The sequence below is a fragment of the Mesoplodon bidens genome, assembly GCF_964165515.1.
Source record: "Mesoplodon bidens genome assembly, chromosome: 1".
In the NCBI taxonomy this organism is placed as follows: domain Eukaryota; kingdom Metazoa; phylum Chordata; class Mammalia; order Artiodactyla; family Ziphiidae; genus Mesoplodon; species Mesoplodon bidens.
In genome coordinates this window covers 164,358,333-164,371,132 of record NC_138176.1, presented here as the reverse complement: position 1 = coordinate 164,371,132, position 12,800 = coordinate 164,358,333, and the positions used below count along the sequence as shown (strand labels likewise).

Here is a 12,800-nt window from a genome sequence, read left to right as displayed (position 1 = left end):
TGTTTAGCTCCATGAGGGAAAGAAATCCCTCTGTCTTATTATCATTTACCCCCAGTGCCCTGTAGAGCATGGATGTGTATGGCCAGGGTTGAGGTGGCCTGGGAGTTCTCAGGATTATTTGTTGAATGAAAGAATGGTACCAGAGCTGCCTCTTGGTTTTTGTCTCCCAGCAACCAGCAGGCAGATCTGGTCTGAAGTGAGAGAACTAAAGGGAGCAAACTGTTTTATTTGAAAGTCCACTTTTCTAAGTCAATGTGCATCGGTTATCTTAACCATCAGCCACAAATGCACAATACTTATTGCACTCTGCACCATATGCAAGGCATTGTGGAGGATAATGGAACATAAGGCCCTTGGTCCCTGCCCTTGAAACACTAACAATGTAGTCAGTGGAAAAAAACCAGCAGATTCAGTTGAACGAGTCCTCAAATGTTCTCTCTGTCTCAGCCCCATAATGATGACTATCGTTGTTCTTATATTCTTGGTTCAGTAAGTGTGTCCAGCATGCTGATGCCAATTGGTGCAGGGACTATGTATGAAAGCCCCTTAGCCCTCTAGACTTCTCTTGTTCTCTACTTTTCTTGGTGGGTGGTCCAGTTTCCAAAATGCTCCAGCTTCATTCTACCTTGTATATCTGCAGTTGTCTGTCTTGGCCAAGTCATAACTGTTTCCCTGCACCCATCTCCCATCAAGACCTGTGGGACATTGTCCTGGTTGCCTTCACCAGCCTCTGGTCTCAATCTTCTAACCCCCTGGGGAGGGTAGCTGGGACACACACACACACACACACACACACACAAACACACAATCACAATTCTCCCACCAGTGAAAAACCTCCAGGTCATGTCCTTGTTACCCACTGTGGCATAGGGATTGGAGAATTTGATAGCCTCTTCATGAGACTACATTTCCATGTTGGTCTTAGACGGATGCCGTTGTGGAAAAAGGCCAAGAGATTTGTCCTGGTTTAACTGAGCTCACACTGGAACCGGGTGTTGCCTCTGGCACTGTTGGATAAGTAGGCTCCACGGAGAGGTCGTCAGGGATGGTTTATTCTCTATTCAAGAGCTGGAATCCAATTCCTGTTAGGTACATGGATGCTGAGCACTTGGGGCAGGAAGTGACATCCTTAATATCCCAGGCCCAGGATGGGAGGATGTTAAAGACGGCTCCTGCCCGCAGGGGGAAAGCGGTGAGCCCAGAGTCCACAGCCTATCCTGTTGCAGTGCTGCCCACTGATCCTGCAGGTAGGGGACTGAAGTCCTGCCCTCACACTCTTCTGGCATTTCACCCCTGACCCAGGAGTCAATGCCCCTGGGCTGGCAGTCATCTTGGACAAGCCAGAGGTAGCTGCAAGGCTGAGAAAGGCCAGCTAGTTAGTCACCAATACTAGTTAGTGCTGACCCTGTGCCAACCATCCCTCTGTGGTTCTCAACCGGGGGCTCCTTTGCCCTCCAGGGGACGTTTGGCAATGTCAGAGACATTTTTGATTGTCACAACTGGGAGGCGGGGCCTGCTATTGGCATCAAGTGTGTAGAGGCCAGAGATGCTGCTAAATATTCTGCAGGGCACGAAACAGTCCCCACAGCAAAGAATTATCTGCCCCAAGTGGCAGTAGTGCTGAGGCTGAGAAACCTTGCTCTGGACTCTGGGTTCCCAGTGGTGTGCAGTCCAGACCAAGTCCCTACCCTCCAGGAGGCTAGATCCTAGTGGGGGAGGTGGACAATCAGCGAGGCAGGTCCTGTCCTCCAAGTTGTGTCCCAGAGACAGCTCATTTGTTAGTTCATTCATTCAATGGATTCATTCACTCATTCAACATTCACGTGTTGAGATTTTACTGTGTACATACAGGCATGCACAAATACATGGACGCACAAACATACACCCAATAACACGCCCACAGACACACAACACACACAAACACATGCGTATGTAGACACATACACACATGTGGAAACACACACACACTCCTGGTACCAAGCCATAAGGGCTGAGATAGAGGGATTATATGGGATTGTGGAGAGAAGGTATTTATAGCTTAGTCTTGAGGGAGCTCAAGGGGGCTTCCTGGGGGAGGTGAGCTGAGTCTTAAAGGGCAGAGAGACTTAGAAGAGGGAAAAGCTAGTCCCCTAAGAAGGAACTCTCTCTAGAAACCAACGGAGAGTGTTCATATTCTCACGGGCCCCCTGGGGAGCCCCACGCTTGGTTGGGGAAGCCTGCCACCAGCCCTCAACAGCTCTCCACACGAATCTCTCCCTCCTCCTGAAACCATGATGTCTCCTCTCCTCTCTGCCCCACCCCGCCAATCGCATCTTCAACTCCTCTGTGAAACTGCATTTCTAAACTTGGCTGCCTCCAGCCCCTCCATCACTGCCAGGAGAGGCCATCAATTCCCTGACCCAGCCTCAGCCCCTCAGCTGGGAGTCAGATGGCAGCCTCAGTTATTTTCCTAACAATCAGAGGGGTTTGGTGGAGAGGTAGAGAGGGGAGAGAAGGGCACTGTGGCCCCCAGGGCTTTAAATTTGACCGGGTGCCCTTTTGTACCTTCTGACTGCCCATGTGTCTTATCTCTTTCTCATATGTAAACAGCATTAAAAATAATGAAAGGTCAGGCCCTGGAAGGCCTTGCCATAGAGTCCACTGGGGAGAGAATCAAAAGATGTTCACAGCTGGCTGCCCTGAGAAGGGTGCAGAGGAAGATGCCAGGGGTCTGGGGTCAGCAAAAATGGATCCTTGTTATGGCTATTTCATTATCTTGCTGGGTGACATCAGGTAAATTGCTTCACCTTTCTGAGCCTCATCTGTGAAATTTGGGGAGCGCCCCATCCCCAGGATACCTCATCGTGTAATAATAACATCTGATGACACCATTGGCCTTTAATTGATAGGAGCAAAGCAGGAAATTAGAAAGAAAATATGTCTGTGTTTCCTCCCTGTCCCCTACCACCCACGTGCCCCAGAGGTATTAGTGGCCGCGGCTCATAGCTGATGAGACCAGCTGAGGTCAGTAGGAAAAGAAACATCAGCATCCTCCAAATGAGCTAGATGCATTCATGGTCCTGAGCCCTTACCTTATGCCATTCCCACCTTCTCCCCACCCTTCCTACAAGCGGACGTTCCCTCAAGGTCCATCTCCGCGGCATCCCCTCCGGGAAGCCACCTTGACTCCCCTGTCTGATATCTCTCCTGGTTACCAATAAACTCTGCTTGCCCCTCTGTTCCATTTTCAATGTTGTTTACCTTTGCAGCCCTGGCCTGTAACAAAACTTCAATAGCACAACGTTATGTCCACCATGATGCAGCAACTAGCATCTCACCTTCAGGGGAGTTTGACTCGAGTTAGTTGTAACTGTCGAAAGAACACTGCAGCGAATGACTTTAGGAGTGGATCTGGGCACAGGCCCCAGCGGAGAGGGCGGTCCCTTGGAGGGTTGATGCTCATGTGCATCTGGGAGGAAGAAGGGATGAAAGCTGTGCGTTGACAAGGGCTGGTAGGGGAGATGGTAACCGATGCCTTCAGTTGGGTCCATTTAATTGCCAAGAATAGAGGCCTGCTCAAGCAGCTCTTAGAAAGGGCTTCTTAAAGGATACAGGCTTTCATGGAGCTCCAGAAACAGGACTTGTACCCCAGTGGGACCTCATGGGAATTGAGCCCAAAGGGTGATTATGTTTAATATGGAGCTGCAGGGAGCAGCCTCCTTCTATGATGTTCCTGCTTCTCCCCACACGTTGGCTCTGCCCTCCTCTTTCTTTCCTCATACACCCTGTCACTCCACACCCTCACCTCTTCCTCTTATTAAATCTTAGGTACTAAAATGATGTAATCAAAACATATGTTTCCCCTTGAATTTTTACTTATGGTCATGAAATATCTAAGATATGACTTCCAGATGTGGCTGTGTGACTTTTCTTATCTCCTTTGGAGCTAGGCACACATTCCAGCTCGGTCTAGCCTGGTGTAGGAAGAGGCTGCTACTGGGGTATATGTATGAGCAACGGACTGGAGTCTGAATACCTACCTGGTTCTGCCCTGACTGACCAGGACCCTGAGTCCCGGGCTTCACCTCTTCTGGCCTCTATTTGCCCTGACATAGGATGGAGATGGTCATTGTGTCTTGCTGACCCCACTGGATAGGCCCGGTGCTTGAATCATTCCATCTAGCCTCAAAAATAATCTTATCCCAAATCTGTTAATTCTAAGCTCTTTTCTTCTTTGGCCTCTGGGGCCCTTGGTTCCTTCCTCTGTAAAACAGAGGTTTTTTTCCCGCTAACTGGGTCTGTGGGCAGTGGGGACTGTGGCTGGGTGTGGATTGCCTGGGCTCTTCTTCCAACGACCGCCTTTAGAAAGCAGTTATCCCAGCCCCTTGTTGGCAGTATCTTGGCGTGACCCCCAAACTGCTGGATACGAAACCTCTAGCTTCTTATCCAGATGCGCCATTCTGGTGCCAAACAGCTGGATGTTTGGGAACATCTGCGTGAGAGCTTGCCCAAACTGGGGTCACCATCACCCCACCCTCCAACCAGAGGTTTATGCTCACTGACCAAGATCTAACGAAATTGTCACCCTACGACTAGTTCACTGGCAGCCAGGGTCAGCCTAAGGTTTTCAGAGGAACATTTGGGAGTAATTTGGCCACATTTGCTCCTTTCTCTTTGCTTTGCAAGTGGTGAAACCAGAGGGGAGAAGCCCAAGAACCATCCCTCCCACACGGCTCTGAAGGTAAAGCGGACACCATCGCCTCTGTCCTCTTCCTGGCAGAATTTACAGTCTGCTGCTTGCAGATGACTGGAGGGAATATAGAAATGTGGGTCATGATGGGGGAGAACGTTTCCTGCACTGTCGTGGGTTTCCCTGCACCAGAGAACCAGAGATTGGGTAATTGAAGCTCATGCTCTGAATGGTTATAGCAAAGGTAATTTCCATGACGGTGTTTGAAATATCCCCACTGCACTGGGAAGACTGCAGGGCTGGGGAAGCCAGACTTGGATGAAGGACAGAACCAGGGAGCCCTTGGCTTGGACTCATACAAGGCCCTTGGGTCTCAAGGAACTCAGGACTAAGGCAGGGCTTGCCCCCACCGGGCCCTTTCCCACACAACGGAGTCCTGGCTGGGTGCGTAGAAGTTGGGTACAAGCTAGTCTGAAAACTCCTTGAGAGTAGGGACCATGTCTTTTCACCACCATACCCTTAGCTCCAAGCCTGGACCCTCATGCTTAGGAGCTCCTTAACATTTCTTGTTCAGTGAATGAATGCACACATGCATGAGTGAATGATGAGCGAACACAGGACTGGTAAGTGATGGGACAGCTCCACTATATTGCACCCGTGTCATCGCGCATGGCTTGTGCCTTGGTTTGCCCAAAAGAGAGCTACCAGAACCGTGAGGCCATATACAACGACGTCGTATAAGAAACAGCGGAAAGAACGGGGGAGGGGCCTCTATCTGTGGGCATAAAGTACCCCCAACTTCAGGTTTCTGAAGGCAGGAGGGGGAGCAGGCTCTTATCCCTGGCACTGGAGGGTTAGAACCGGAGTGATATCTTAAGATCCTTAATTTCATTACATCTGGCAAGACCTTTAGTCCAAATAAGGTCACATTCACACGTTCTGGGCAGACGTACCATTTGGGGGGTATTGTGGACTGAATATGTGTGTCTCCCCCAAATCCCTGTGTTAAAGTCCTAACCCCTAAAGTGATGGTACTTGGAAATGGGGCCTTTGGAGCGGAAATAGGGCTAAATGAGGTCATGAGAGTGGGGCCCTCATGAGGGGATTTGTGCCCTTATAAGAAGACACACCAGAGCTTGCTGTCTCTCTCACTCTCTCTCTCTCTGCCCACACAAAGAAGAGGTCATGTGTGCACACAGCGAGATGGTGGGTGCCTATAAGCCATAACAAGAGGCCTCAGAATGAAACCTACCTTGCTGGCACCTTGATCTTCGACTTCCCAGCCTCCTAACTGGGAGGGATCAACTTCTGTTGTTTAAGCTACCCTGTCCGTGGCATGCAGCATGCAGCCTATGAGAGCCTTTGAAAGGCTTTGCCACTATTAGCATGGAAGGTACTTCGCTAGGAGGTCGTGAGTTCTTACCGTAGGGATTCAACTGGCTCTGTTGATCTTGGAAAATGTCCTTTGAGTCCTGGGATTTCCTCATGGTGCCTGGAGTGTGCTCTTTGTCTTCTGTCCACTGGCAGTGATCTCAAAAGTACCAGGCAAAGTCACCTGGTGAATGGCATTTAAGATGTTTGTCCAATACTTACAGAGGACAGTACTGTCAACAGGAGCCTGACTCATACCCTCTGGGGGTGGGCGGGTATTTCCACTGGAAGAAACGGCTGGTTTGCCATGCTCCCTGGTTATCACTCTTCCAGGATTAGAGGGTCAAGGCAGAGGTCCTTATAAATCATCCACTGGCTGACTCACACCCCAGGATGGGCTGCTGGGGAGTCATAGGGACCTTCCAGATATATCTCTCTGGCCCTTTTGCAAGACTGAGCCTTGGGGAAGATCTGTTTCATGCTGGGGGTGGGTGGGGGAGGTTTCTTAGAACCACAGGCCTGGCCAAAAGTGAAATCAGCAGCCCCTTTCCACCTTCCCTGCATGCAGCTTGTGCCTCCCCCAGCCTCCCCCAACATCTGTAATTCCGTTTGTTGTGATCGCAAACACCGTGTTGGAAGATTTCATGCTAATGAAAGGGTTTCTTGATTAGGTTACGCTGTTACTGTAAATGTTCCCTCATTATCTATGTTATGGTAGGAATTTGTAAAAGTATAAATTGAGCGTCTTGAATAATTTATAAAACCTGAATGTTTCCTAATTAGTTGGTTAGGTTAATGATGGTGCAGTGTCCCTTTTTCCTGGTCTCTGCTAATGACCTTTCCCCTCTTGATTTTGAACACTTTCTGTAATTTACAAAAACCTCCATCAAATCCAACCAGCTTTAGCCCCAGACGGGAGGATGAAGTGCTTTGCAAAATGTGAATAGCTCCTTTTTTCTAAACGTGTCCCCCACTCTCCTTTGAGGCCAAGAAGCAGTCTGCTTAAGGTTGGCCAGCACGAAATTTGGCTCCGGCCGATCCCCTGAAGAATGCCGGTGAAGTGCATTCCTTCGGCGTTTGCACAGAGAATGGTCCTGACCTCCATTAGCAGCCAGAGAAGTGAAAATTCTGGAAGAGGTGGGGGAGGGAAAAAAAACCCTCTCAAAAGGATTCTAAAATAACATTTTGCATCCTCAAGTAATTCCCAGTTCTCCCTGGCAACCATTCATTTCTTCCGAACAGCAGAAATTTGCAATATGAAAGTGGATTGGCTTCTCCCTCCCTCGGGGCCCCTGTATCTCTTCATCCAGCGCCTTGGGTAAAAAGCAATGCATACGTTTACAATATAAATGTGATTTAATCGACCTCCCTGTCAGGGAGAAATGGCAAGCATATCAAACAAGACCAAGATGTTAGAAAGAAAAATCATAAATTATTCCAGTGACGAGTTTCTGAGCCGCCTCCTGGACTACTAGATGATGCTATATGAGGCTGTTCCTTGAAACAATAATTAAGATAATTCTGTATGACAAGGAGAAAAATGTCCAGCTTTGTATGAAATGTGCTTCATGTTAGCAAGCTGAATGCTTGGTATTGATTACACTCCCCCCACAATACCCCCCCACCCCGATCCCCACCCAGCCACTGCGATTCAAGGCTGAAATTAATTGAATGATGCAACATTTCTTTTCTTGAATCCTTATTTACCATACAAGCCTCCTAGAAGCCATGCAAAGTGAGCTGGCCTCTAATTCTCTAAATTGATCTCTTCCTTTGACGATGTCTGGGAGAACGCTCACATGTACACACACACACCCGCAGCTGAGTGTCCATTGTTCTCTGCTCTGGAAGGCACAATGTCTCCCCTCAGGGGCAGATTTGATGGACATATCAGCACAGCAGAGCCCTAACTTTTCCATCACGAGGCCACCATGGGGCTCCCCTGCAGAAATACGGCCAATGTCACTGGGAAAATACGGTCCCCACTCAGATGGGACTGCCCCCGTCCCCCAATAGAACAGCACCTGGCCTCTGTCTAGCAGAACATCCTTTTTCCCCTCCTGGCTTGGCTTCCAACCTCCCAGGGTGCAACGTGGACCTAGAAGTGACCCCTCACCCTCCCCTCTTCCATTCTAGCTGCCATATCCGGAGACTGTTGTCCCCCGCCTTCCTGTGAGAGACACTGGGCCATTCCTGGCAGAGAGAGATGGTTTATGGCCGAGGCTCTGCTGGTTTTTCTGCAGCTCTATTTCATCCTGACTGCAGTTGCCGCAGAGGCGGCTGGTAGAGAGCGAGGCACGACCTCAGGTAGTTAATCCACCGTGAGGTCCCCGGGCGCCTGCAGCAGGGCTGATGTGTTCCCCTGCCTGGAGGGGCTGGGAGCAGCAGCAGAGGCAGCCACTGCAGGCAGGGTGCCTAGGGCCCTGGACCTGGAGCCAGGGGGGCTGGGTTCCAGAGTGCCCTAACTTGCTGGGTGCCCTGAACGAGTCCCTTCCCTTCTCTGAGCCCAGCTTCCTCCCTGTAGGGGGTGGTGGTGGTGGTTTGAGGCAGAAGCAAGGGTTGGCATGTTGCACACAATCGATGATTAAAAAAACAAAACAAAACAACAGAGGCACTTAGGAGATTGTGGGATGAATAAATGGCTCTCAGTTTGACAATCCTGTTTGTGACAACCCTGAGCCTTGCTCCCAGGGGGCCATTCTTTCCAGAATGATGACAAAGGAGGGCTCTTCTCTTCTGTGCTGGATGCCAAGGAGTGGTTGTGATTCCAGTGAGCCCCTCAGAACTGTCCTTTGGGGACCAGCATCACAGGCGCCCACGGACCTCCTGCCTTAGTTGTCCCCAGGAGATGGGGGAACATCACTCGGCCGTAGCTATAGCTCACGGAGCCCGAGGAGGACAACCAAATCATGTGCGAGGGGGCTGGTGGGAGAAGAGGCAGCGCTGGTACCCAGAGCAGAGTGCTGTGGGAGGAGAGCCACGTAGATGGGCTCAGAGGGCAGGACAGGCCGGAACCCATTCACAGGGAGATGTCAGAGAGAGCAGAGAGCTAGCAGAGCTGGACCCAGACGCCATCATCACCCATTAACGCCTACCCTTAAATCCGCCTATCACTGGGGCAGGGCGGGAATGAGAGTCAGGACAGGTTATCTGGCCACAACTAGAGGATAAACTCTACCTGGTCAAGGAGCACGTACATTGTGTCTACTCTCCCTCTGTAGAGCATGTGCCCAGCACACAGTAAGTTCTCAGAATCCCTGTTGAGGGGAGTAGTGCCCAAGCATCACTCTGGAGCACTCCCAGGCCATGCCGTCTTGGGACCAGCTTGTGGAAAGGCAGCTTAGGGAGGCCATTTGCAGCCCGGGTGTCTCCCCTGCTTCTCTCTCCAGCTAGTGGAGCTCCTGGATGACTTGGCTCTCCCTTTTGTTGGAGGCCTAACATCTGGCGTGAGGCCCAGCCCAGGCAGCTGTCCTCTTCTGACCCTGGATGATCCATCAAATCCTCAGACGTCTGTGAATCCCTTGCACAGCCTGGTACCCCGTAGGAGCTCAGCAAGGACTCGCTGAGTGGTTGGCTGTTTGATGAAGCAGCCCTTCTCCGCTGATGAAAGAGCAATTAAGACTTTTGGAGTCTGCAGTCTAGACAGGGAGCTGTTAAGTCTCACATAAGTGGGTCTGGGAGCTGGTAATAGGAGATTAGGGGGCTCCTAGAGAGGAGGAGGGCTTTAGACAGGGCAGGAAGGAGCTAGGGGCGGTCCAGGTGGGGAGGGCTGGGCCTGTTTATTGCTTGGGGGAGAGAGCCTGTGGAAAGCACCGACCCCTCAGCCAGCCTGCTCTCTATGACTTACAGGCTTGTTTTTACACTGTTTTCTTTAATGACTTTTCACCACAGTGAAAACAACTCTCTTGTCAACTTATTACCTTAAAAATAGTTGAAAAGATGACATCTGGGGAGAAAGTGCTTAGAAAGAACAGCTACTTTTCCTGCCTGTTTCTCTGGCTCTGTGTCTGGGAAGAGCCTTGTGTTTGCAGACCTGGGTTTTAATCAGTTTATTGTGTGACCTTGGCCGAGTCACTGCACCTCTCTGAGCCCCAGATTCCTAATGTGTAAAACAGAGTTAAGGCTCACTGATCATGGGAACAGATCATTCCTGCCGTGTAGCTCCACACCTGTGTGCTCAGCCCATCCCCTCACACAGGAGCCTGGGAGGTCTTCCTGGAGGAGGAGGTACAGAAGGGGGTTGCTGGATAAAAGATGAAGCTGGGAGTTCAACCACTGCAGGCTGAGCTTCTGTGTGTCTCTCAGCAGCAGCAAGCTGTGATGAAGGAGGGGGGTGGGGTAGGGGAAGTTTGCAGGGTATGGGTGTGTCCATTCCCAGCCTTGTTTCCCTGGGTTCTCTCATTGTCCCCTTCTCACCATCCAGGATGCACCCCTCCCTATACACTTCCCTCTACTCTGCATCTTGGCGCCTTAGCACAGAACCCCTGCCACCTGCACACTCCTCCTGCAGTCCATCTAGCTGGGGGAGGGGCACAGCCTTGGTTCCTGGAATTTGGGAGAGTTTTAATTGCTCTCTTTTGTCCATGGGTGATTAGAGTGACTCCAGCTTGGAGACAATTAGTAAATTATTATTATTAGTTTCCATTTGTGTGGTGCTGTCCTTTGAGGAGCCCAGCTGATTTAATCAGGGCTGGTTAATGGGAGCACAAGCAGCTCCCCTCACTCCCCACACGCCTGGGAAACCAAGAGTGAGTAAATAGATGGTGCTCTGGGGAGCTCAGCATTTTGTGCTATAGTGAGCCCCTCTGGGGTGCATGGCACCTAGTGCTCATGTGTCTCCTGGGAGCTGAAGAGCTGGGGAGGAGGGACATGGCCTGGATGGGATGTCAGGGTTCTGGGTGCTGGCTGGAGAGGCCCTTACCACTCCCACCCCCATGTTCTCTTTACCCCTCAGCCCATCTACCACCTCCTCCTCCCTCACCCTCTCTTCAGATATACTCTAGTCCAGTGGGTCTAAAAATTGACCAGGCTTAGACTCACCTGGAGTGCTTGTCAACACATCACTGGGCCCCATTTCCAGGATGTCTGATTCCATGGGTAAGGGGTAGGGCCTGAAAATCTGCATTCCTACCAATTCCCAGGTGCTACTGCTGCTCCTGGCCCAAAGACCACTTTTTTTTTTTTTTTTTTTTTTTTGCGGTACGCGGGCCTCTCACTGTTGTGGCCTCTCCCGTTGCAGAGCACACGCCCCGGACCCGCAGGCTCAGCAGCCATGGCTCATGGGCCCAGCCGCTCCGCGGCATGTGGGATCCTCCCGGACCAGGGCACGAACCCGTGTCCCCTGCATCTGCAGGCGGACTCTCAATCACTGCGCCACCAGGGAAGCCCCAAAGACCACCTTTTGAGAACTTCCTTGTCCACTGGTTCCCATCCCTGGCTGCACATGAGAATCACCTGGGGAGCTTTAAAAACCGTCAGTTTCCAGCCTATTCCCCAAGCGAGGGTCCCCTGGTCTGGAGAGGGTTATGCGGTGGATATTTAAAAAAGACTCTCCTGGTGATTCGGACGTGCAGCTGGGGGTGAGAACACCAGCCAGGCCCTTTCCTGGCATACAAGGACCCACTTTCTAGGGATCAGAGGGGCCCTTGTCCAGTCTCTGAGAAGCTCAGCTTGAATAGGAGTAAGAAGGCCGGCGGGATGGGGACGCCTAGGTACCAGCTTCCTGGTCTTGGCTTCTGATGCCAAGTCTGCCTGTCCTTCTTCTCTCCTTCTTTTCCTTTCCTGGGACTCCCCTCTCCTCTCCCTCCCTCCCTTTCTGTCTCCTGCAACTAGTTCAGTGAAGGACCCCGGCTGTGTGGAGTGGAGTCATTCCACGGCTTTCTCTTTCTCCTACCCCTCTCCTCTGCTGCATCTCTCTCTTTGTCACTTACAATGTCATGGCAGTCTCATGACCTCTGGCCACTTTCAGTTGTTAGAACCTCCTCTGGCCTGGTCGGAAACATCAGTCTCGCAGCTGTGTCAAAGCTCTCTCCTTGAGTGGGAGGGAGGAATGACCTTCTCATCTGCAACATTTCTTCCTCCTCCTGTGTCTCTTCCCGAAGGGAGGTGTGAGACGTCCCTGCTTCATTCATCTCCTATCAGTGAGATGGACTGGCTTTGCTTTGGCTCTGTAAACTCCACCTCCCTGCTGTGTGTCGGCACCTCCCAGTGGCGGCCTTCTCCCTAGACGTGGTCTTGGGGTAGAAGGTGAATCCGAATGCCTCAGGGGCAGTGTCCAGATTACCCTGGCCCCCTCCATCCCTGAGATGCTCCCAAGGAAGAGCCGGGGAGCCTCCTTCTCCAGCCACCAGAGGTCCACACTTCTATCTCACTGGCTGGGCAGGTGTGGCCTCATCTGGGTGGCAGCCACCTAGGGAAGCCCATGACCCTGCCCTGTCCTTGAACCTCTGTGCTCACGTGTGTGGAGCCCTGAGGTCCTCTTCTGTCTCTTTAGGACTTGGGAAAACCTGGATGGGGTCAGTGGTCCCCCATCTTTCTCCCAACCCTCTAAGCCCTGGTCCCTTTTCCCTTGGCAAGTACGGGGCTCTGTGGCCACCCCCAAACAAGTAAGATACCACTTCCTGTATTCACGCTTGCCTTGAATTCCAAGGGACATATTTTAAGCCCTCCGAAGACTGCCCGCATCCCATGCTTCACACTTCTGCATTCAGCCAGCATCCAGCTGGGGGGAAATGCTAGTCTCCTCTTCTTGCAGGCATCC

At 51.4% G+C, this 12,800-nt stretch overlaps 1 protein-coding gene across 2 annotated transcripts in view; it reads left to right on the top strand.

Moving 5' to 3' along the window:
• The window catches only part of RPS24 (ribosomal protein S24), a gene marked incomplete at its 3' end in the record, with an annotated part of 510,051 nt that overhangs the window by 266,433 nt on the left and 230,818 nt on the right, over positions 1–12,800 (top strand). The window contains exon 5 of one of the 2 annotated variants that reach the window (XM_081234817.1): positions 7,774–7,785. The exons of the other annotated variant lie outside the window; for it this stretch is intronic. Within the exon in view, the coding sequence (XP_081090943.1) occupies positions 7,774–7,779 (6 nt within the window). Of the gene's footprint in view, positions 1–7,773; positions 7,786–12,800 lie in introns of those variants that run through there. 2 annotated transcript variants of the gene reach the window in all.